The 25,448-nt window shown below is 45.2% G+C and overlaps 1 protein-coding gene across 2 annotated transcripts in view; it reads left to right on the top strand.

Annotated features, from left to right (window-relative positions):
* The window catches only part of MAPK8IP2 (mitogen-activated protein kinase 8 interacting protein 2), a 237,283-nt gene that overhangs the window by 153,481 nt on the left and 58,354 nt on the right, over window positions 1-25,448 (top strand). For both annotated transcript variants that reach the window (XM_069229474.1, XM_069229475.1), the window contains exons 6-7: window positions 1,956-2,031; window positions 20,879-21,051. In XM_069229474.1, the coding sequence (XP_069085575.1) occupies window positions 1,956-2,031; window positions 20,879-21,051 (249 nt within the window). The remainder of the gene's footprint in view (window positions 1-1,955; window positions 2,032-20,878; window positions 21,052-25,448) is intronic.

Below are 25,448 nucleotides of genomic sequence, written 5' to 3'. Positions count from 1 at the left end.
AACGTCATTGCAAATTTGCGGTAACGTTTTTTTTTTTAAAGTACTTTTTTTGTGTGGGGGGCGCTCTGGGACCCCTGTACCAGAGCTTAAGGGGTCAGGGTATCCTTACCCTGGCCACTTTTCTAATTTTTCATCTTTTTTTCTGGGATTTGGCTGAAGCCGAGTCCCAAGATGGCTGCCAACATTTCCTTGTTGAAGTGTTGGCAGCCAATAAGATCTCAGCACAAGATTGGAAGGGTTTGCGGAGCCTTCGTATCCCTATATATATATATAAATTTGTTTTTTCTTTAATATTTCCAAAACTACTGAATGGATTTACACCAAATAACAAAAAGGGCTCTTTCCCGAGGTTCAGCCAGACAAAGTCTACCTTTCTAAAAGTCCCTTTCCATAAATATTTATTAAAATCTGATTTCACCACTGCATTGGACTGTTTATAAACATTTAAAATGGTGTTTGGATTATTCCAGTAGCCTGTCCCAAACCAAAAATAGCAGCATTATAATTTTATTCTGAATTTTAGTTTTCCTATTAGGACATCTACTGCCCTTTAAGAGTGTAAATAGCTCCTGGGGGCTAGTCACTTTAGGCACATGCCAACATTAAATTCTTCCATGTACCACTTTTAAACACCAGGCACCCTACCTTGTTGGCAATAAGGTTTACTTATGGATGACTTATTTAATATTTAAGAGTAGGGTTCTTTCCTGTCAAAAGGTTTATTTAGACAGGTTGTCCTGCAGGTTTAAAAGCTGCAGGACGTAGCCTACACAGGCGAGCCTGAAGCTATATTTTGTTTGTCACCCTAGTGGATGGCACAACATGTGCTGCAGTCAGACATGTGATATTTAATTTTCCCATGTCATTGGTGTATTTTCTTATACTATATACTATGGCCTTGCTGGAGCGGTAAATATGTCAATTAAGAGGTAGCCAATTTCAGCATGTTTTAGAAGTCAGAGCACGTATACTTGGGACTTTACAGCAGTGGCAAATTTTTCAGTGTTCAATAATCACCGGCATCAATCTACAAAAAGTGGAGGTACCCAAACAAAAATTGTCACTTTCTTACCATATTCAGCTGTGAGTGCAAATGAGTCATGAGGAGGAAGCGTAGTGTTCCATCCTTAACTGCCTACAAATCTTTGTTGGTGAATGAGGCTGAGTAGACAAGTTCTTAATGTGGCCAAAATAAAAAAATGTACAATGCACCAAAAACCAATGCTGCTTGTGCACATCTAAACTCTCTAGCAGTCAAGAACGTAACAATGTACTTTACCAAGCAAGTAAGACTGATATTGACCAGGATCATGTTTTAAGTTGTCTATGTGTGTAATTAAAAACTTTGATTGGCGTTGACAATAACACGTCTGTATACATTGAATGTATTATTAGGTGAAATCTCTTCTGTGTTAATGAAAAGCCTGCTGTGCCCTGTATGATTGTGTTTATACCTCCCCTATATTGCTTCATTAAGTGAAGACCTGCTGTTTTCTATATGTACTGGTAAAGGCCTTGTCTTTACAACATGATGCAGGATTGGATGAACATCTGCATGTGCTATGAAAATAAATATATAGAATAAATATGTAAACAGATATTATAAGAAAGCGACATGACTAGTCAAAGCCCTTCTCAGGGTGATTTGATAAAGGCTTTTTCCGTGCCGCATGAGTGGCTCTGTGTCATGATTGGGTTAGGGACCAGTCTGAAGGCCTAATCTGTACTACATTAAAGTCCTGCTCTATGTCGCACAGTGTATACGTTAACAGCATAGGGCTTTGTGCAGGTCTTGTATGCTACATGGGGGTGTCTCATGTACTGTAAGCAGTATAGGACTTCATTTCTCTCCATGCCTACTGTACAGTGACCTGTATGTGTGGAAAGTGTATGCTTATGGTGCATATGGAGATCCTCGTAGTTCTTTCTGCAGTGACGTCTTGTCTACTTCTCAGGTACCGAGTCCTTTGGGCTGTTCTCCTGCATGGTCAATGGCGAGGAGCGGGAACAGACTCACAGAGCCGTCTTCAGGTAAGGAGGAAGACCTACTCAAGCCTTGTTAGAAGCCCTACACACTGACAGCCACTGACAGGACTCTGTGCATTCATTCCTCAGACACACGCCGTGGCCCAAGGCAGAGCTGCACCATCTTTTGCTTTTCCTTATGATATTAGCTGCCTTTACTCAATAGACATTCACTGGTACTTTCACTACAAATAAGTGGGTTCGTACATAAGCACCCCCATCCCTGGTTGCATAGTAAGTCACTTTTCCTGACGGTAGAAAAGCAAATGTCAGGCAACTAGAGAAAAAAGAAACTGTAAAGTGAACCTGTACGGCAACATAGAAAGGATGCAAGGCAACTCCATGGATTTACATTACGATGGGGCAGTATAAGACCCTAAAGAAGCAAGCACTTACTTCTGTTCAAGCTCTGGGATTTATGGAAAGGTCCTCTCGGTTTCCCATCCTACACATGTACACTATTGATAGAGCAGTCTCCTTAAGTGTGTGAGAGAGAATGGCAGCAACATGGAAACAACAAACAAGCAATGGCAAAGCCAACATATCTAGCTTGCATTGGCATCATATATGCCCATAATGCACACAGGAGGCAAAGGATGATACCATGATTCTGTATATGTCAAATTCAGATGGAGAAATGGACTGGAAGCCTGCATCAACAACGGCATAGCCCCGAGTATAAGTAATGGAGATGTATGTGTGGGGATAAGGTGGGGATGGAAATAACATTTTTTACCAGTATCCCTGCCCATATATTTGGCTATCACAAGGTAATCCTCAAGGAATGGGAAATAACAGCTGGCTTTCCCAGTCGATAAAAGGGAATGGAGTTCCCTCACCCCGGTAATCCGGTTCAGGAAACCAGGTTCAGGTTCAGGCAGATTGTGATCGGACGAGGTGTCATCCAGTTCAGGGTCCCGCTCCGCCTAAATCAGTCATGTGTTGTACTCAACTGAAACGTGCAAAAATGCCCAACAAATCGTGGTCAACCAACCCGGTATTAATCCCAATGGCGCTTGCAACAGACAGCAATAAAAGCTAAAAAAACATATGATTTAACATCTTTATTTTCTATAATTTGGAGATAATGCAGATGGAAATCTAATACATTTAAAACGATTTTTCGATTGGAGTTTTTGTCTCATTTCTCTCCTTCTTTTCTCCCTTTCTCTTGCTTCCTTCGCTCCATCATTGTTTGTTTCCTTCTTTCCTCTCTTCATCCACTTACTATTTTCACTATCCCTTTCTTCATTTTGTTCTCCCATCTTTGCTCTCAGCTGTGGTGTTATTGCTCACGTGCTTCATTTCTACCCTTGTTCCCTTCCTTAGTTCCTTGGTTTCACAGACCATATCTTCATTTCTTTCTCCTTTGTCACCCCTGCTTTTGTCTTTCATAACTGTGTCATTTGCCTCTATTTGTCTGCAGTAGCAGCTCGCGGGCTGCGAAAGGGGTGGGGCTGCTACAGGCACAGGCTCCCAGCCTGCCCTGCTGCCAATCCTGATGCTGCCCAAAGCAGCGTCAGGATTGTCTTGGAGCCCCCAGCCAGGGAGCTCCCAGGCAGACTGGGAGCCTGTGCAGGCTCTCGGCTGGAGACAGTCTGCAGCGCATGTGTGTTTGGCCAGCCCGAGACGGCCGGCTAAACACACATGCGCTCTGAATGGGGGTGCTGAGCACTCCCCCTCAGTGCACGTCACCCCGTGGCCCGCCCCTTTTAAACAAAACGCTAATAGACATTGTTTATTATTGTTTTCTTTAAAAGGATTTGCCGCTCCCACTGCTGGTGGGGGGGCGACGCTCTTCCACCCATACGGAGGAGCCGCCACTGTTTCTTTGTTCTCTATCTCTTTCCCTCGCTTTCGCTCGTCTATCTTCTTTCCTAATCGCTTTTGCTCCCTGTCATGTTTGTGTCTTCCTCTACTTCTCTCAATGTCACTATCTTTGATCTTCTTTACAATCTGTGTATCTCTCTTCTCTTTCATTCTTTTTTTCCTTATGGATTTCTCAAACCTTCTAAGTGGCACTTCTCCTCCATGTTACTCTCTTCCATGATTTAACTCATTCTTCATGCACAGCCTATCTATTTGGTCGCCTAGAGTGGCCCAGCTTCTCTCCATCGGATTGGTCTCACTTCTCCTCCGTTCTCATTCACTCCGTCTCCTTGGTGTCTCTTGGGTGGGATTTACGTCAGTCGTCAGAAGACTGATGATCAGGCTCAGGCTTTTCTCCTATACCGTGATGGTTAGAAATGGGGTTCATGATTGGCTAGCTTAGGCACCTCAGAAAGGCAGGAGCCACCACTCTTATCAGTGCAAGGAAGCTACACACCCAAGATAATCCCGCTCACCCCTTGGTAGCTTGGTATGCGCAGCCAGGCTTATCCCAGAGGCAATGTGCAAAGCGTTTTCAGAACACACACAACCCAGTGACACAATAAATACACCACAAAGAAAACTCCACAAGTTATATAAAAATAAATGCTATTGCACATATCGTCATTAGACCAAAAACAACATGCATCAGTAACACCATGCTACAGAAGCAGTTGTCAGATTAACATGCAGTTTGCTAATACTCTGGAAAGGCAGTAGTCAGATAAGCACATTATCACCAAGAATAAATGCACATAGAATGAAATATTCTTAAATGTCAGGTCATCATTATCACCAAGATGAGGGCATATATCCTGAGAATATTAGGGTATTTGCATTTGTCATGAATCCACCCTGCAATGCACCTCCTGAAAATTCACACGTCTCCCCCAACCTGGCAAGTACAACATGTAATACGATTCAGGTGGTGAGAACCATATAGAAACCATGAGGGGGGGAATACTCCAGTGAAATCCAATTATTACAAGAATCACAATCACCGCCTTCTAAGTGAAGGCCCCAGTGTTACTCTCATAGGAAGTGTGGACCACGAATGCCTTTTTCAACAAAGGGGCTCCCGTGCTCCTACTACAACAAATGCAGGTATTATTTACTTAGAAGAGTGTCAGGCATAGTCACGGGGGTGTAGGGATAATTGTTGATGATCTTTACCTTTGTGTTATTCCTCCCAGCCATGCTCTCTTCCCTGGAGCAGCCAGGAAGGGTATCTCGCTCCAAGCTCAGTTCCCTTGTGGGGTCAACAAGTGTAAGAGGCTCTTCGCCTCTGATACTCAGCCCAGCCGCATTCTCCTGGCTTGAGTGGCCAGGGAAGGGTGCCTCTACTGGAGCCCGGTACAGGACGGGGCGCCTCAAGAAAATACGGTGCTCTCCCGGTCGCACTCACTCCTTCGGGGCGGGCAGGAATGGTGCTGCAGGTGGAGTTCTGTAGTACCCTTTGGATTGCGGGCCGGGAGGCCGGTGAAGGTATTCAGACCCAGACCAGCGCTGGAGGCTCTGGGACCCGGTGGCGGATTCAGTCACAGCTGTGGGGCCGGGCTAGATCTTAGAGTCCCCTGGCGGCAGCCACTGGGTGTAGGGGCGTCTTCAGGCTGCAAGCTCTGGGGTGGGGGGACCTTGTCGGGGTCACTCCGGCAGCCATGTGAACGAGAGGGGGGGCACTTTGGTGAAAGGCCCCCTGCCTCAAGTGAGGCCCCTCGTACAGGGGGAGCCAGCGGCAATCAGGTGTTTTCACTGATCAAGGGAGCGGGTCCTGGTGCCCCCCGGCAACGGTCAGTCGGGGCTGATTCCCACTTTGCTCAGCACAATCCTTGAGGGAAGCAGGACACACCAGGCAGGCCTCTGAGGTTGTGTTGGGGAATTATTTCAGCCTGCAGGGCAGAGATCAGCATGCAGTAGGTCAGAGCAGCAGTTCCTGGGAACAGTCAGATCTGGCAGAGTGGTGATCTTGGCGTTGAGTAGTCTTCACTCCAGAACAGTTATTCTGGGTCCAGAAGTTTCTAAAAATGTGGGGGACAACACCCTGAACTTATACACATTCTGCTCAGCTTCCACAAAGGTGGGGAGAAGGGTTCCAACCAGCATCCACCGGTTCCAGGAATGTCTCCTTCTCCTTCAACATTGGCTCCAGACATCAGTAGGGGGTGAACAAGTCCTTTGTGTGAGGCCAGGCACCAGCCTTTATAGATGCATGTGTGCCCCCCCTCTACCTCTCCCAGCCCAGGAAGGCCATTCAGTATGGAGATGTATTCCTGTTACACCTCCACCCTCCCTGTGACTGGCTGTCTGAAAAGTATGCACTAAGCCCAGCTGTCATTCTACCCCAACATGGATTGGTGTCCAAATGCAAAAGCAGAAATGCCCACTTTCTCAAAGTGGCATTTCTACAATGGTAATAAAACATTCACCTACACCAGTAAGCAGCATTTCTCACTACCATTCTATCCATACTTAAGATGCCCACACCACCCCTCATAGATCAGACAATGCCACTTATCTATATGAAAGGGCATTTCCAATGCAATCCTATGAGAGGGGCAGCACTCACAGCAGTGAGAAACCCAATAGGTTGTTTGTCACTACTAGGACAGGCCACACAACCGGGCACATGTCCTACCTCTTACCTACACAGCACCCTGCCTATAGGGCTATCTAGGGTCTACCTTAGGGGTGACTTAGGTGTAGTAAAAAGGGAGTTTAGGCCTTGGCAAGTAGTTTGATTGCCAAGTCAGTGTGGCAGTAAACTGCGCATGCAGGCTCGGCAGTGGCAGCCTGGGACGGGTTTGAAAGGCTACTTCCGTGGGTGGCACAACCTGCGCTGAAGGCTCATTAGTAGCATTTAATATACAAACCCTGAATATAGGGAATACCACTCTACAAGGGACTTACAGGTAAATTACATGTGTCAATCAGGTGTAAGCCAGTCATACCAAGTTTAGAAAGGAGAGCACATGCTCTTTAGCACTGATTAGCAGTGATACAGTGCTCAGAGTCCTAAAGCCAACAAAAAGAGGTTGGAAAAATAGGAGGAGCAAGACAAACAGTTTGGGGATGACCCTGCAAATATGGGCAGGTCCAGTAGTTACACAAATAGAAGAAATAAAGTAATGGATGTTTAAACAAATTCACTTAATAAAACGGTAATCGAATAGCAACAACACACAACAATGAAAGAAAAATACGAAATGGTGATCTAAACCCAAACCAACTACACCTAACAAAGAAAAAAACAAAGGAGGCCATTAAATGCCTTAAGATCTATATAATAGGGCAATTATTTGTTTGAAATCTAAAAGGGACAAATTAGGGTGATACTAGGTACAACAAGATGCAGATATATAAATGGGTAGATAAAACAAACTAACATAAAAATGGCAAAGGCAATCATTACAAGGGGCCGAGCAATCATGTCAACATCCCTGCACCAGGGAATTACACATCCTGCAGGTGTATGGAGTAGGATTCTTGGAGGATAAGTACATGTGAGACTTTGAGTGGTGAGCATTGTAAATGACGCTTCATATCTTCAAGATAATGCGACCTGACAGGAGGAGCCAGTGGAGTTATCTGAAAGAGAGGGCATGCATGATCTTACCAAAGGCATAGCTAGGTCAGTTAGATTAGGGGGGGGGTGAGCTTCAGGTTTCACAACAACCATGCTCGCATATCATGTTGAAATACAATATTGGAGAAGCAGTGCAGAAGGGGCATTTAAGGGTCGGTGGAAAGGGAGAGGAGTGCAGATTGTAAGCGGTACTTAAAAACAATATTTTGTGAAATAACCAACATTTTTAAGACCTTCAGAAGAGAGATGAGAGAGAGAGAGAAAGAGAGTGAGTCTGTGTGTGTAAATCCAAGGTGAAATTTAGCAGACTCCTCACCAGACCTGACTGAAAATACCTGTGCCCAACTACTTACTAGAGAATAGATTTATTGGGGGGGGGGCACAGAGCTTGCCGCCATGCACTGAGGACATGGGTGGTGGATCTCCTCTCCGCCCACAATCCTCCTGGCTCTTACCAACAGCAGCTTCCTTCCTTGCTGACACAGGGAGGCTGCCAGAAGTATTGGAGATATCGGTGACCCACCTCTGAGGCCCTGGCAGTGCGGGGCTAGGGCGAGAGGCCGCCGGTGTCTCCCAGCACCAGAGCAACACCCTGCACAAGATGGTATTCCACCTTGTTTGCTGTGGCCACCCTGCTGAACCCTGTGGCCATGCAACGCATTGGGGGATGTGCCCCCCACCATCAGGCACTGCAAAGGGGCCCACTAGCTTTGGGGCACCCCCTCATGCCTTTACCTGCTACCTGTGATGGGGATTGTGACTGTTTGGACAGTTTTTGGCTGTGATGTCCCGACCCAGATGGCGGCTCCTCTTTGATTGGGGTGGCTGCCCAACCAAAGCCTGTAGCTGCAGCTATGACCCTCCTTGGGTGGAACGGTCACCCTTCTATGGCTTGGGACTGGAATGAACACTATGATAAGGGCACAGTGCGTCTCAAGACTTCTGGTCCTGCGTGCTCCACATACCCAAAGCATCAATGCTCCCAGAGATGAGGGACTGCATTCTCTTCTAAGAAACAGGTGGCTCTGAAACGGTCGAGGGCAATGAAGATAGCTAGCACCTTGGGATCTGGTGGGGAATCTTTGTGACCCATGTCTCCTGAGTGCCGTTCTTCTGCCTCGGACTCCAAAGATTTCACAACTCCAGGGCTTGAAGGCATTCTGCCTGGAGTTACTCCAAGATCTGTGGACAAACTGGTTTGATATTCACCTCTGGGCTTGTCCTGAGTCTTTTGCCATGTTTTCTATACAATGTTTCTGAGGCAGGTTGGTTTATGGACTGTTTCTTAAATTCTGTTTTCTTTAATTCTATCTGATGGGTTCAGGTGGGTCGAGGCGATGAGGGCTTAGGCACAGCGTCCTTTCACACTTTTATTTGTGTGTTGGTTTTCCATCTCTCACTGGCGGCTCCATCCCCACTTGCAGTCTTCCGTAATGAATCTAGTTGGTCTTTTGGCCTTTAATTTGTTTCTTTTTAGGACCTGTGTATGGTGTTGTTTGGACAGGATGGTTGTATGGCTAAGTCCTTGGGGGATATAGGAGGGGATTTTGTTGGGAAACTGTTTTGGGTTTTGTTGTGTTTCTGTTTGCTTGCCGGCAGTGGTACATGTGGGGCTGTTGCACTGTGTGTTTGATTCAGTGAGGTCTCTGAGAGCACCAGGCGATTCCCATTCCTCCTCCTTCCCCGCTTATGGTTACACAATTTAAATTGATTACATGGAATGTTCGGGGCCTCTCTTCATGCTCTAAATGTTACAATGTGTTGCCTTACTTGAAACATCAGGGGTTCACATTGCATTTCTCCAGGTGACCCACATTACGGAGCCTGAGGGTCGCACCCTTTGGGGCTCTGGCGAGGCCAGCTATATGCTACTTCATATTCTGCCTTTTTGTGGGGCACTCTCATCTGGATAAGGCCTCGGGTCCCTTTCTGCTTACACAAGGTGGCAAGGTGGGAGAAGGATCTGCCGCCGGTTGTGGTACGGTGGATGCGAGGGACGTTTGCGAGGGTGAGGTTGGCGGAGTGGAGCTGGTGTGTCAGGATGTGGAAGTCAAGACGCTTGTTGAGGTAGGCAGGTCCGGCGTCGTGGAGAGCTTTGTGAGCGTGGATCAGGAGTTTGAAGATGATCCTTTTGTTGACGGGGAGCCAGTGGAGGTCTCTCAGGTGGGCTGAGATGTGTTCGTGGCGAGGGAGGTTGAGGATGAGTTGTGCTGAGGCGTGCTGGATGCGCTGGAGTTTCTTCTGGAGCTTGGCCTTTGTTCCCGCATAGAGTGCATTGCCGTAGTCCAGTCTGCTGCTGACAAGGGCGTGGGTGACCGTTCTTCTGGTTTCCACGGGGATCCATCTGAAGGTCTTGCGGAGCATGCGAAGGGTGTTGAAGCATGAGGATGAGATGGCGTTGACTTGCTGGGTCATAGAGAGCGAAGAGTCCAGTATGAAGCCGAATTGTGTTCATGGGTTGTGGGTGTTGGGGCCGACCCCAGAGTGGCAGGCCACCAGGAGTCATCCCATGCTGATCTGTTGGGGCCAAAGATGATGATCTCGGTCTTCTCCAAGTTCAGCTTGAGGGGGCTTGCGTCCATCCAGTTGGTGATGGCGTGAAATCCGGTGTGGAGGTTGGTCTTAGCAGTGCGGGGTCCTTCGTGATAGAGAGGATGAGCTAAGTGTCGTCTGTGTAGGAGAAGATGTTTGCGTAGGAGACGATGTTGAGGCCGTGGGATCGGACGATGTTGGCGAGCAGTGCCATGTAGAGATTGGGTGGGGCTGAGTGAGGATCCCTGGGGGACTCCGCAAATGGTCCTGGTGGCTTTGGACAGGAACGGGGGAGGCGGACTTTTTGGCTTCTTCAGAGAGAAAGGATGTGAGCCAATCCAGGGCTCTGTGGTGGATTCCTGCGTCGTAGAGGCATATGCGTAGGGTGTGGTGACAGACGGTGTCGAAGGCTGCGGAAAGGTCAAGGAGGATGAGTGCAACGGTTTCACCTTTGTCGAGCCTGCTCCTGATGTCGTCGGTGCAAACGATAAGGGAGGTCTCAGTGCTGTGGTTCTTGCGGCAGCCAGACTGGGAGTTGTCGAGTAGGTTGTTGTCCTCCAAGAAGTGGGATAGTTGGTTGTTGACTATCTTCTCGATGATCTTCGCAGGGAAGGGGAGTAGGGAGATTGGCCGGTAGTTTTTGAGGTCTTCGAGGTCGGCTTTGGGCTTTTTGAGCAGGGCATTGACTTCGGCGTGTTTCCAGCTCTCCGGGAAGATGGCAGTCTCTAAGGAGCTGTTGATGATGGTCCGGAGCTGGGGAGCGATGATTTGGCTGGCTTTATTGAAGACGTGGTGAGGGCAGGGGTCAGCGGGAGAGCATGAGTGGATGGAGCTCATGGTCTTGGTGGTTTCCTCATCGTTGGTGGGGGTCCAGGCGCTCAGGATGTTGCTGTGGGTGGGTGCGTTGGGGTCGACTTTGGCAGTGGTGGTGGTGGGGGACAACGGTGCAAAGCTTCTATTGATGTCTGTGATCTTGCAGTGAAAGAAGGTGGCAAGGGAGTCGCAGAGGTCTTGCGAGTGGGGGGGGGTCAGCAGACCAGGACTTGGGGTTGGTGAGTTCCTTGATGATGCTGAAGAACTCCTTGCTGTTGTGTCATAGTTTGGACTCTTGCTCTGGGCAAGACTGCTGGTTAGAGGATGACAGTACTTTTGCTTGTAGGCGACTACTCCTTTCCTACAACAAATCGCAACTGTTGTCCCAACCTTACCGGCTCACTAGGAGCACCTCACCAGAAACACAATAGTAAAAGGTGATTTGTAGTAGCCTTTACGCATGGACTCAAGAGTAAGACATCTCAGGGAGTGTCGTGGTTAAACGGAGATTACCCCTTTCTCACAGATATATCATGTCTCATACAAACACAGGCAATGACAAAGATGCAGTAAAGTTTCAATAGTTTTTATTCAACGTAACTGCAATTTGCGATAAGTTGCATGGGCTGCAATAATTAGGATAATGAATAATGCAAGGAACAGAATTGTGAAAAAGAGAATCATTAGTACAAAGACCCCACCACCTTGCAATGCATAGAAAAGACATACGAGATGTAATATGCCCTAACACCCTAATGTGAAAGGCCTAACCTAAAGGAGAGCTGGGTTTGTTAAACCTAATCTGCCAATGCCATGTCCATGAGAGGAGCCCCCAAACCTCGTTACCTTGGAATGAGGTCTCTATTTCAGACTCTGCCGGGACACGAAGACTGGGTCAGCGTCAAGACGACTGCAGCATCGATATCAGCGATGGTGGCGATGCACTCTGGTCGGAATCCCTCTGATTATCTGTCTAAAATGTGATATATTTATACAGATCTACAAGGACCCCTGAGGTAGGTGTGTTCCCAAACAATAGATAACAGTCATGCTTGGGACGGCAATTAATATAAACAATCCCTCGAAAGTATAGAGAGGGAAAATCCCTAAGTGTGAACACCTACTGTTTGTTTGTCTTTGTTGCTTGATCCTGACACCTTAGCGCGGTGACACTGATAATGCAATTCATAACAAGTGGCCTAACTATAAACAAAGGCAGCCATCTTAGAAGAATTAAATAATTAAATGAGCTAAAACAGAGCAAGCTAAGTAGGTTAAAAGTCATTAGGTGACGGGGGCACGAGTCTGCAAGCCGGAGGCTAAGCTAACTCCTGTAATCCCATTAAAACGAACTAGGATTCACTACAGTTGTGGGTGTTGTTGTCAATTCGTTCTTTGTAGAAAGATCTTTTGGTGGGCCGGATGAGCTGGTGCAAGATGCAATATAATAATTAATAAGAAATGATAAACAATAGTAAAACATAACATATTGCAATAGGAACAAAATAAACAAGGTATATAATATGAGCATCATAACATAAAAGAGAACTAGAAAAGTGTAGACACATTAAGCAACATAATTCTGCAGATATGCAGGTCGTTTGATCCCTCTACCATACCGGCTACTCAAAGGAGCAATAGGAGTCCTACCTTCCTTCCTCACTTTGTGTACATCAATTTCTGCACTTCTATCTTTCCCCATCTCATCATGTACCACACTTCCAGCCAGCACTTCACTACTTGCACCACTCTCATTGCAAACTTGACCATTTTCTCCTACCACCTCTCTTGAACCAATAGACCCTTCTTCATTCTCAGACATCCACAAACCATCTAACCCACAGTGTTCATCTTCAGTCCCCATTTCTTCTTCCATTCCTTTTCTACATTTCGCTAGACTACTGTTGTGCCAAACTTTACCATCTTTAATCTCACAGAATTATTAAAAATCACCCAGATTTCTAAAGGTCTGGAAACCTCAGTGTCACGCTTGCTTACCCTAAATAGTAGCTTCACCCGGACCATATCTCCTTCCTTTATTGTGCATTCTGTAGCCCCACTTCTACCATCCTGATACAGTATGTATTCCTTTTGCGCACCCAATAGATTTTCCCTTACCTCTGTAGGTGACCAGCTTAATAACCTGGAACTCCCCAGCCAACCTTGGTTATCCTTCATGTAAGAAACTCTTCCTCTCATGATTGTGAACGGACTGAACCCTGTGACAGTAGGTGTAGTACAATACATCCAATTTGTTCTCCACACACTAATTTTCCAGCTCAAATTCTTACTTTTTGCCATTTGTAAAGAACCTTAATCACTCCATTGAATCTCTCAACTTCACCATTACCACTGGGATGGTACACTGAAGTTAATTTGTGCTTAATACCATTTCTTGCCAAAACCTCCCTCATAATTCCACTCCGGAACTGCACTCCATTGCCTGACACAACCTTTTTTGGAAGCCCTTCCCTTTGAAAAACACCGTCAAGAAATGCTACTGCGGTATCTGCACTGATATCCCTGACAAAATTGGAAAGGATTTTGGAAAAGTAGTCCATGGCTACCAACACATACCAATTACTACCTTCTTCCTCACATACTGGGCCCATGATATCAACTCCTAGAGTTTCCCATGCACGGCACAGTATGTAGGGGTAGTTTCATTACTACTTGGGATTTATCAGCTCCCTCACACAAATCACACTCTCTGATAATCTCTCCACCACCACATCCATACCTGGCCACCAATAACTGCTTTTAATAATGTTTTGCTCTTCACTATGCCCAGATGTCCCTCATTACACAATCTAATTATGGTACATCTCAGTCCCTTGGGTGATATCACCCTTACACCTTGTAGAATATTTCCACCCATTAACCTCAATTTGTGACGCACTTCCCAAAACCTCTTACAGTCTTGTTCAAGAAATGGTTTCGCTGGCCATCCAATCACTATACAGTTTTTAATGTCCTTCAGTGTAGAATCTTTCTCTTAAGCCTTTTCCCACTCCTCTTTGTCAATGACCTTCATATGCTCCGCCCGCTGCTATCCATGCCACATTCAATTCCTCCTCACAACCATTGGAGGCTTCTTCCAATGCTAAAGGAAGCCTGCCTAAACAATCTTCCACTCTATTCTTAATTCCAGGTACATAGAACAACACCTTGTACCAATAGCCATTGATCTCAGTGACATTCTCGCAATTCTAGGGGTGGTATTAAGTAAACCCTCAGTAGTCAAGAATTTTGTGAAAGGTTTGTGGTCACACATAACTTCAACTTTATAACCCCAAATAAAATTCCTAAAATGTTCCAGTCCCCATACAAGTGCTAGTGTCTCCATCTCAATGGCCAAATATCTCTCTTCCGAGGGTGTTAAAGTTCTTGAAGTGAAAACTACAGTAAACACATTTTCTTTGTTGTCCACTTGGCCCAGCACAGCCCCTAAACTTTTATCAGTCGTGAGAATGCACTTAAGTCCAGGGTCAAAACCATGTATATTTTTTGCAGAACAAATGTTACTCTTCATGAATTCAAATTCTAACTCTAGCTCCCTGGACCAATTGAATTTTACCTTGTTTTTTAATAGTTGGCGTAAATTATAAGTTTTCTCTGAAAAGCTTCTCACAAATTTTGCATAAAATTCAGCCAACCCTAAGAAATACCTCAACCCATCCTTGTTGGTAGGTCTAGGAGCTTCTTTGATGGCACGTAACAAATCATCTTTAGGTCTAATTCCATCAGCTGTGATCTCATGTCCCAAGTAATTCAGACACTTTACTCTAAATTTACATTTAGAAAATTCAGCTGTCAACCCATGATCTTGGAAAATCTGCAAAACTTCATCCACTCTAGAGTCATGTTGCCTTACACTCTCCTCCATGATCACTATATCATCTTGGAAATAAATCACACTATCAAGATTCTTGAATAGCTTGTGCATAAGATTTTGGAACACGTCTGCTGCCAAAGCCAGTCCAAATGGCACACGCACAAACCGGTAACATCCAGATGGAGTTATAAAAGCTGTCAAGTTCTTACTGTCCTCATGCAACCTGATTTGATGATAAGCCGAGGATAAATCGATTGACGTGAACCAACTCATCCCCCTCGTGTGTGTGAACATCTTGCATATTTTAGGTAACGGAAACTCTTCTACTACTACATTCTCATTGAGATGCCTCAAATCTACACACAAACAAATTTTCCCATTGGCGCACCTAGCAACAGCAATCGGGGCAATCCACTCTGCTGCATCAACTTGTTCAATAATGTTTTCTTCAAGTAGTCTTTTGATTTTGTGATCCACTTCCTTCCTCACTATCCAAGGTAGTTCTCTACATTTGTGTACTTTAGGTACTGCTGTATGTTTTTAATGTATTTTGTGTATACATCCCTTTAATGTGCCAATATTCCCTGTGAAATCTTTTCAAAATGTGTTCTTAAAAGCGTTTCCATTCCTATCACCGATAACAAGAACTTGTTCATCACTATTGGGATCTAATATAATACCCAAGGCTCTCTGGTCAATCCAACCTAATACAGAAGGCCCAAAATCTGCAACATACAACTTGCTCAACATTTTCCTCCCTTTGAAATCGAATGATAATGTCCTATACCTCATCATTGGATTAGGTTATCCTATAAAACTTTCCGGAGATATGTCTGATGTATTACCTAACACATTTGCAAACCTTTTCTCCCAAACAACTTTATCTACAATTGAATATGGAGACCCAGAATCTGCAACCATGAGTAATTCTACACCCCCAATTTAACCTCGCACACAGGTTTGATCCTGGATTGTTGAGAAAGAAAATTCACACCATTAATGTTTTGGGAAATCTTTTCCTGTGCATCGACAACTCCAAGAACACATTCATCCTTTGACCCATGGTATTTCTCAGAAGATTTAGCAGATAGTGATTCTGAATCAGAATCCTGGCTCTCTTGAACTATTTTAACTTTCCTACTAAATTTACTTTTCCTACATACTTTCGCATAATGCCCAGTAATACCACATTACCCACATTTTTGGTTGCGTGCCGGGCATTTCCTGCTATAAGCTAAATGTGTCTTGCAACCACATCTGTAGCATTTGTTTCTTGCTGTTTATTGGCTGTCTTTCTCAATTCGTTTTGACTGTAAGTCTCTTTCTTGTTCTTGTGCTTTATTCTGCACACAATATCTTTTTGCTCATCTTTATGTTTTATTTCTGCTTGATAGATAATTCTTCATTTTTTACTATAGCGATTACATCCCCGAGTGGTGCTTCTCTCCTGAATATGCTCATTGTTCACAAGCATAACAATTTGATCCCTCACCAATTCATCATGCAATATGCTGAATTTACAAGCAAGCAAGTGCTACATTTTTCAAGGTTGAAACCTAGTCTTCTATTGATTCTTGTTTATTCTGCTTCCTTTGAAAAAAATGGTGTCTTTCAATAGAAATGCGGACTGTTGTTGAGTAATATGTATCCAGATCCTCAAGAGCATATTGGAAAACATCCATCTCACTAGTACCTCGTGGTTTCTCCTCTAAAGTATTGTATACAATGAGACCTTGTGGTCCTAACGAATAGAAAATATTTTATTTCCTTTCCTGTGATAATTCATCATCCTCTATGGTGTCAATATAGTTTAAAAAGTATTGTTTCCACTCACTCCATTTGATATGTGTCTCTACTTTGCTCGTTAGGAATGGTTGTGGTGGAGTCAAGGAGAATGTCTGGGATGCATGAATATTTATTAATTATATATTAATTATTTAATTAAGTAACAAGGAATTCCACAGTGCCGAACTAGCCAACTAGCATATATGGCTAGTAGGACAAACCTCTTACAATTGCAGTAGGATATAAACTCCTAAGAAGAACTTGTTTATAATTAATATTTTAAAATAAGGCCTATAGAGAACAAGACAAAATGAAGGTGTGCCTATCACCAAAGATTAAGGCACAAAAGTAAATAAAATGCATAGTACCTACAGTTCAGATGGTGTGCCGAATACTCATGAACATGTACCCAGCATGAAGGAAAAACATTATTTCACTGATATATTTGAAAAAAATGGCTGCCATTACATTAGTAGACGTGCTGTAACATCAAATATGGTACGTAATCCTCTCTGGTGAGCCTGATTCAAGATGGTTGCCGTAAACAGACGAAACGTGCTTCATGCGTTTGAACATGTGCATGCGCAAGCAGGACACGATGCCGTCCTCACATTGAACGCGTGTCGGTGCGTGTTGGAGAACGCTGCACAACAGCAACAAATTGAACAAAAAAAATATATACCTCCTCTCATGAACCCAGCATCACTGGGGTCCCCCTGCCACACACATGAACAGCACCTCGCAAACCCTGCGTTACTGGGGTCCTCCTGCCACCAACGCCGTCAGTACGTCCACGAATTCTCCACACCAGGACACCCCACTCTGCACAATGATCTTGCAATCCTTTTGCACCCAATACGTTCCTTGTCACTTCTGTAAACATAAGGAGTGCACAGAAAAAGAGGTAAGAATTCCGACTAAATCCGCTGCTGCAAAGAAAGAAGTCACTGCTGGCATTAAAATATTCACCCTTGAAAAGAAATGTAGGGGTTCTCCTGCCTTCAGTTGTGCCCAGCTGGTCGCCAAAAATTGTTATGTTGAATCCACACACGAATGTCCAAGTGAAGTTAAGAGGAAGTTTACTGGTGAATAAATAAAGCCAGCAGGACCACTCACAACTGCCCCCAGGTAGCAACTGACATTCTAGAATGTCTAGTGGCTCACTGCTGACCATCGCTCGTGCACATTCCACCACCTAAAACGCGAGATACAAAAGTAAACACAACACTGGCGCTTGCACAGTAGGACATCTGCAAAGTTCACTAGAGTTCATCCAGGAGATTCAGCATACTGTCTCAGAGCAGTGATTTATTTTCAGCTGCTCTGTGTTTACTTCCCTGTTCTTGCCTCTCCCTGGAGGGTAGCAGGGCAACGCCCCTTTTACCCATTAACACCAGTCACCCCTGGTATCTTCTGGGCCCTTTCCAGGAGGAAACAAGACCATGCTGATTCTGTTATTAGCTCTAACTGTACACTCATAATGTTCACTGATAAATGTAATCCCTCCACTTTTTGTATTATCTGTCTGCTGGTCAAATTTAGAGAGGGATAATAGAACCCTGCAACACTATTTACACTGTTTCATGCATGAGAATCAGAAGAGTTGGGAAGCTTTGTGCCAATGGCTGGTTTTGTTCATAACAATATGAGCCAAAGGGTTCCTAGAGTATTTCAATTTTTCTGTTTCACACACAATATTCATGACATTTGTGATGGTACTACCAAGCAGTCCAGTGCCCTTAGCAGTGGTCATGGTTATAAGTTGAGATACCAGTGAACTGAGTTTCAGAAAATAATCATACTTTCTAGATATTTATGCATATTTCAAAGAAAGGTTACCAAATTGGACACACCCCTGCTAAAGGTACAGGACATATAGGAAAGTGATTAGTGCGAGGGAGTGTGGAGCAGTACTAAAAATGTGTACATTCCTGGGTGCGGCCATATTTACACTCTCATTTAGCGAGACAGAGAGCAGCTATTGGTCCATAAGTATGCCATGGCCGTGAGGAGCATGATCAGCATGGCTGAATGGAGTTCAGACACTCATTTTGTTGTAACTACAGCGCGATATACAAAGAAAGGGCCTGATCAGTGTACGTTACAGTGCAACACAGATTCTCACTAAGCTAAAGTGGTCTTTTATTGTTCCTTCAGACTCCTGACTGGGCACCATGTTTCTGATTACTCAAGCTTTCAGACTTTAACAATTTAATTGTACCTTTACTGGTGTTGAAAACTTCAGGGGGCTTTATTAAACAGCCTGTCATCCACATCACATAACAAAAAAACACTTAAGTTTCTTATTCTGCCGCAGGACAAAGATGATCTCCAGAAGTATTGTATAGGGGATAAATAGTCACAGCTTGTGTTCCTTTGTATGTGTGGCATATACACAATAAAAAGTATAGAGTTTCTACTACCACCTTACTAGTTCTCCATTTTGGATTCCTGTGTTGTTTGCCCATGTAATATGTTTCTGGCCATTATAGTCATTTATAGATTTGGGCCGCTACACATCCACTCCGTGCAAACATACCGGTGTATGGTGTGATCATTAGCATTCCAAGTTTCACAAACCTTAGCATTGCCTAGAAAATCCCTTGGTAGATCAAGGCGAGGATAGATAGCCCGAGAACAGAGTTTAAGGTCCCCTTAAAGTCACTTTTCAGCAGATTAACCACTTGTTCGGCCATAAACACAGGGTCTTAGAGGAAAGTGGAATTCATACATTTTCTAAGGATTCATTAAGGAACCCTCTGAGGCGATTATATTTAGTGGGAGGTAAGTGGAACACAGAGGGGAAGTACACAAAGGAAGTCCGCACTTGGATTATTCACTTCCGAAATCCAGAATAAAAGGAGATTGCTAATCGTTGATGAAATAAACCTGTTTCTGGTCCACCATGGCTCCAAAAGAGGTTACATATGACAGGTTAGACAGAATTGGTTTTGCTTATTGGTTACCACTACAAAAACATGCCAGCAGATGCTGCTTAATTGCAAACAGCCTGGTTGATTATCAGTAATTAACCTCTAGTGTACCAATGACCTGGTTGATTATCAGTAATTAACCTCTAGTGTACCAATGACCTGGTTGATTATCAGTATTTAACCTCTAGTGTACCAATTCTCACATTTATAGGCTCATTGTTTGTGATTCGCACCGTTTTCGATATAACACTGAAACTCGAATATTGAAACAAACAATAAAATGTTTACAAAATACTCACAGAAATACTGAGAAATGGCACGTCAAGAAATAGTATAATGGCATTTGGGTCACTTGGTCCCAGCCTTGCATTAGTAGGCGGCCCAGTCACTCAGCTGTTTCTCACCCCACCTCAGATCATTTAGTAGGCGGCCCAGTCACTCAGCTGTTTCTCGCCCCACCTCAGATCATTTGATCAAGACAAGGGGAAAACATGTAGTTGGTCAACTGTAATGTCCAGACTCACTCGCTGATCTTTTCACTTTAAACATACAATCACAATTCCTGCCAAGAAGATTATCCTAATCCAAGCGCTCAGCTAAAAAAGGAAAAGGCTTTATACTGAAGGAAACCAAATGATGCATTCAATGGGAACACCTGCTAGTAGACAGGCTCCCTTCTATGGTTTCTCAACTAAAGCAAAAACTGAAGACATTCACTCCATATGACAGATGCAGGCCCCCCTCAGGACATCAGAACATTTCAGACTAACAGTAAAATAACACAGGTCAGAGAAGCGGCAGAGGCTGATAGATTTCTCAACACTTTCATCCCTATCTCTTGTTCTCACTCGCATTGGTCTGTTCTTCCCTCCTGATATTGTTCCTACATGTCATTGATCTGTTCCCTCCCTCAGTACCGATTGTCTCCCTTTTTATTGACCTTTTATCTTTCAGTTTAACTCTCATTCTCATTGCCTCTCTTACCCTTCATGTTTTTTTCTTTTCTTCTCATTGTTTCTTTTCTAGTTCAGTCTCTCTCTCTCACATTTCTGCCTTCTGTATCCCTGTCTCTCTTTCGTTCTCATTCGTTCATTTGTTAGCCTTTACCTATTAAATCTATCATTCCCTCTTTAGCTTCTCTCCACTAGTAGTGTATTTCCCTCGATCTCAGTGGTGACTTATTTGATCTCCTTCTCACCTTGTTAATGGTCCTTATTCCCTCTCATTGTTGTGCCCTCATCTTACATGTCTCTCTCTCTTCTGTACATCTCTTTTTTCTCTCATTTGTCTCTCTTGCCTCTCACAGTCTTTCTTCCCCTCATTAGTCTCCTTTTCCTGTAAATCTTTTTCTCTGCTATCATTGGTCTTTCTTCCCTCTCACTCTTACTCCACGCTCATTGGTCTCTTTTTCCACTCTATCTATTTCTCTCATCCCATTGGTCACTTTTTCTTGTATATCTCTTTCTCCCCTTTTCATTGGATTCTGTATCTTTTACTCTTCAGATTCATCCCACGCCATGAAGATGAGTTGGAGCTTGATGTTGATGATCCAATACTGGTGGAGATTGAGGAAGATGATTACTGGTACAGAGGATACAACATGCGAACGGGGGAGCGGGGGATATTCCCAGCATTCTACGCCCACGAAGTAGTCAGCCCCGTGAAGGAGGTCATTGGTAAGAGGTTACTCTATGTTTTGAGATTCAATTCTAATCGCAATTAAAGGGTTGACATGGTTCACTTCCACTCTTTGGGCCACATGTATGGCCATATTGTTTTATGACTCCGATTTTGCGATTTTTTGCGCATCACAAATTGGGAGTTGCTAAACAAAATGTACAGCAGTGTCAACCACACTGTTTGTGATTTGCAAATGGGTCACAAGGGACCTGCTTCATTAATATTCATGAGGCAGGTCACAATTTGCTATCCATTTGGAAATGGCCGCACTTATAGGGAGGGTGGCCTGCTGGGGTCTGCAAGTCACCATGTCTGTGGCTGCTTTTAAATAAAGCATTTGTTTTAAAAAATGCAGCCCGTTTTCCTTAAAGAAAAATGAGATGCATTTCAAAAATAAAAATGAAACGTTTCAGTTTCATTTTTTCAGAGTAGGCAGTGGTCCGTGGGACCACTGCCTGCGCTGAAAAAATGTTGGCACCACCATTCACAAAGGGGAAGGGATCCCACAGGGACCCCTTCCCATTTGCAAATGGGTTACCACCAATTTTAAATTGGTGGTAACTGCAATTGTTTTGCAACCGCATTCATGGTCGCAAAACAATCAGACATGAGCCTGCGTTTCGCATTCCCTATTTTGCGAGTCTGTAACAGGATACCGTCTCGCAAAATAGCGATAGTACATCGCAGCAAGGCCATTTTCAGTCGCAAAAGGCAAATTTCACACTTTGGGGGTCATTCTGACCTTGGCGGACGGCGGAGGCCGTCCGCCAAGGTACCGCCGTCAGAACACCGCACCGCGGTCAAAAGACCGCGGCGGTGATTCTGAGATTTGCCCTGGGCTGGCGGGCGGCCGCCAAAAGACCGCCCGCCAGCCCAGGGCAAATCAACCTTCCCACTAGGATGCCGGCTCAGAATTGAGCCGGCGGAGTGGGAAGGTGCGACGGGTGCAGTTGCTCCCGTCGCGTATTTCAGTGTCTGCTAGGCAGACACTGAAATACTTTGTGGGGCCCTCTTACGGGGGCCCCTGCCGTGCCCATGCCATTGGCATGGGCACGGCAGGGGCCCCCAGGGGCCCCACGGCACCCCCTACCGCCATCCTGTTCCTGGCGGGAGAACCGCCATGAACAGGATGGCGGTAGGGGGTGTCAGAATCCCCATGGAGGATTCTGACGGGCAGCGGAAAGTCGGCGGTACACCGCCGGCTTTCCGCTTCTGGCCGCGGCTGTACCGCCGCGGTCAGAATGCCCGGCGGAGCACCGCCGGCCTGTTGGCGGTGCTACCGCCAACCTCCGCCATGGCGGTAATTACCGCCGGGGTCAGAATGACCCCCTTTGTGACCGCAAAATCACATCGTACATCTGGCCCTTTTTTGTACATGCCAAATTGTTACATTTAACTCATTTAGGAGGAGCCTACTTTTAGATTTTCATTTTCTGGTGACTTTTGCAGTTCAGTTCTCTGTCTCAATATAAGTCTCTGCTAATCCTACATGTATTTCCCACATACAAAACACTCTGGGGGTTATTCTAACTTTGGAGGAGTGTTAATCCGTCCCAAAAGTGACGGTAAAGTGACGGATATACCACCAGCCGTATTACGAGTTCCATAGGATATAATGGACTCGTAATACGGCTGGTGGTAAATCCGTCACTTTTCCGTCACTTTTGGGACGGATTAACACCTCCTCCAAAGTTAGAATAACCCCCTCTATCTTGAAAACGTGTGACATCTAGTAGCACTATAGTACATGGGGGATAAAAAGTCCAAGTCTGAGGTGTTACCTTTCAATGTATTAAGTAAAGTATCCCCAGAAAGGCTAAAAGCAGGGTGTATTAAATTTCCAAGAAAAGACTTGGAAATCTAACGTCTTCCTGCTTCTAAAACAAATGGGTCTATTACAGAAATGTCAGGTACTAACCCTGTCACCGGATAGTAGGATAAATGTAGTGAAAAAATTCCAAGTTTGCTCCATAATATTTTAGTTTTAAAGGCTACTATGAGATCACTTGTCTTGCCTTCACCCATCCTGTTTTGTGCCACACACTTAAGTAGTTTTTTAAAACATTTCAGGCTTGCCACTGCAGCTTGTAATGCAGTTTTCAAATGCAATTTGACCTGGCATAAAAAAACCTTTGCCAGACCTAAACTTCCTTTTTAGAACGTATGTTACCCCTGAAGTAGGTCCTAAACAGCCCTTAGGACAGGGTACATTATCTTTAAAAAATAGGGCATATGTTTTTAAGTTCTATATGTCCACGTTGTGAAAAATTCCTTAATTAATTTTCAAATACTGTAAGGCCTATTTCTCCTATTGAATAACATTGGCCCTCATTGTCATGAGACTGCCGAAGCCACAGGTACCGAAAGACCACCCTATTACGACTGATTTCTGAAATTGTGTGGAATTTCCACACCAGCCGTGCTGGTGGTCTGCGGTGAAGAGGTGGTTCCACTGCCGGCACCGCCACGCCAAGAGGACACCGCATGCTGTATTGCGACCTGTAATACGGCATGGCGGTGTCGTGATGGCGGGCGCCGTGTGTGTGCATGTCTGTGTGTGTGAATGCATGTGTGAATGTCGTGAATGTGAGGGGGAGTGTCTGTGGGTGCGTCTGCATGTGTGAGTGACTGTTTGTGGATGGGGTGTGTGTGAGTGTTTAAGGACAGGGTGAGTAAGTGTTTGTGGATGGGGTAAGTGAGTGTGGATGGGGGAGGGGAAGTGCTTGAGTGCATGTGTGAGGGTGTGAGCAATTGAGTGCATGAGTAAGATTGAGGGGATGGAAGGGGTGAGTGTGTGTACGCGTGTGCACGTGTATGTAAGTGGACTGGGAGGGGGTGAGTGAGTATGCGGTACAGGGGGGAGGGGGTGTGAATGCATGTATGGACTGTGGGGGAAGGGGGTGAATGTATGTATGTGCTGGGAAGGGGGAGTGAATGCATGCGTGAGTGCGGTGTTTGTGTGTGTATGTTAGTGTGAATAGAGGGTGTATGACGCAAGTGTGTGGGTGAGTGGGGGGGTGTTTGTGTGTGGGAGTATGTCGGTGCATGTGTGCGGGTATGTGGACGTGTGTGTGAGTGTATCCTGGCGACTGGAATGCTTATTCCTGTCGCCAGGATGATAGACCACCAGTTTTTCTGGTGGTGCGACCACCAGAAAAATGCTGGCGTTCTCCCGCATCGTAATACCGTTAGCGGTATTACGGCGTCCGCCATGCTGGAGGTGCTCACCTCCAGCCCAGCGGGACGGGCAGAGTATCGGCGGTTTGGCTTCAGCCAAACCGCTGAACTTGTAATTTGGCAGTCTTCACTTCCGACCCTCGGTGGTGAGACCCCCATCGCGGCACAGGCGATCTTTGCACCGTCAGGGTCATAAAGAGGGCCACTGTGTTATCTTATTACTTATTACTTAAGTGCTAACTTTTATCTGCAAGCAGATGGGGATGTCAAGTTTGGACTCAAACTGTAATCTAAAACCCTCTTTAGTGGTAAAGTTGGGTTTTAAGTCACAAACTTGAAAATGCCACTTTTACAAAGTTGGCGTTTTCTTGCCGTAACAATTTGGTGCTTGATGCCTGTGTCCTGGGTCACATGACTGTGATTAGCTTGGCAGTTGGCCTTTGTATATTCCTCACAGACAGTGTTGGCAGGATTAGAGCATTCTGCCGGGATGAATGGAGCGGAGCTGTTCCCTGCCACACTTACATTTCAAGGGGCTGCCTCTAGCACACACACACAGAAAGGAACCTGACACCATTCTTTTGTCAGCACAGACTACTTGGATCCCTGGCAGGGGAAGATAGGAACTTTCCAAAACCAGATGTGTGGGTAGCCAGGTTGTCACACCAACTTCAAAGGCTGGCACATGTATAAATACTAGACCTCCTGAACCACCTCTTCAGTACACTGCTGGACTACAGAAGAAGGATTGCCTTGTTTCTCTAACGACTGCCCTGATGCTTGTGGCCTGCCTTGTTCTTCAAACGAGTGCCCTGCTGCTACCAGAGGACTGTCCTGCTGCTTGATGTCTGCCCAGATCTTTAGAGGACGGTCCTGCTGCTTGGGGCCTGCTCTGCTTTCTGAGAAGGAAGACTGGACCTGTTCTTTTCATCCCATGCTAACATGAGTGACTGCAAGGCTCCGTTGGCTAACTGCTTGTTCTGACCTACAGGGACACAACAAGCTCCAGAGAGAGGCCTTCCTGCACCTGCCCAGTTTAACTGCTGTAACTGGACTGCCTGAGCCCTGCTATCCACTGCTAAGGTGCATCCCTGATCCCCAGGAAGTGCCTCCCCAGGTCCTGGACACTTGGCTAGCTCTGAGTGCACTCTTCTGTGAAGAAAGGAGAAATCCTGATGTTCTGGGCTCCTTGTGAATGGGCCCATTTGCGCAGTCT

This window comes from Pleurodeles waltl, chromosome 4_1 (genome assembly GCF_031143425.1).
Source record: "Pleurodeles waltl isolate 20211129_DDA chromosome 4_1, aPleWal1.hap1.20221129, whole genome shotgun sequence".
In the NCBI taxonomy this organism is placed as follows: domain Eukaryota; kingdom Metazoa; phylum Chordata; class Amphibia; order Caudata; family Salamandridae; genus Pleurodeles; species Pleurodeles waltl.
Note: the sequence above shows the minus strand (reverse complement) of the source record. Positions and strands in the feature narration are given on the sequence as shown.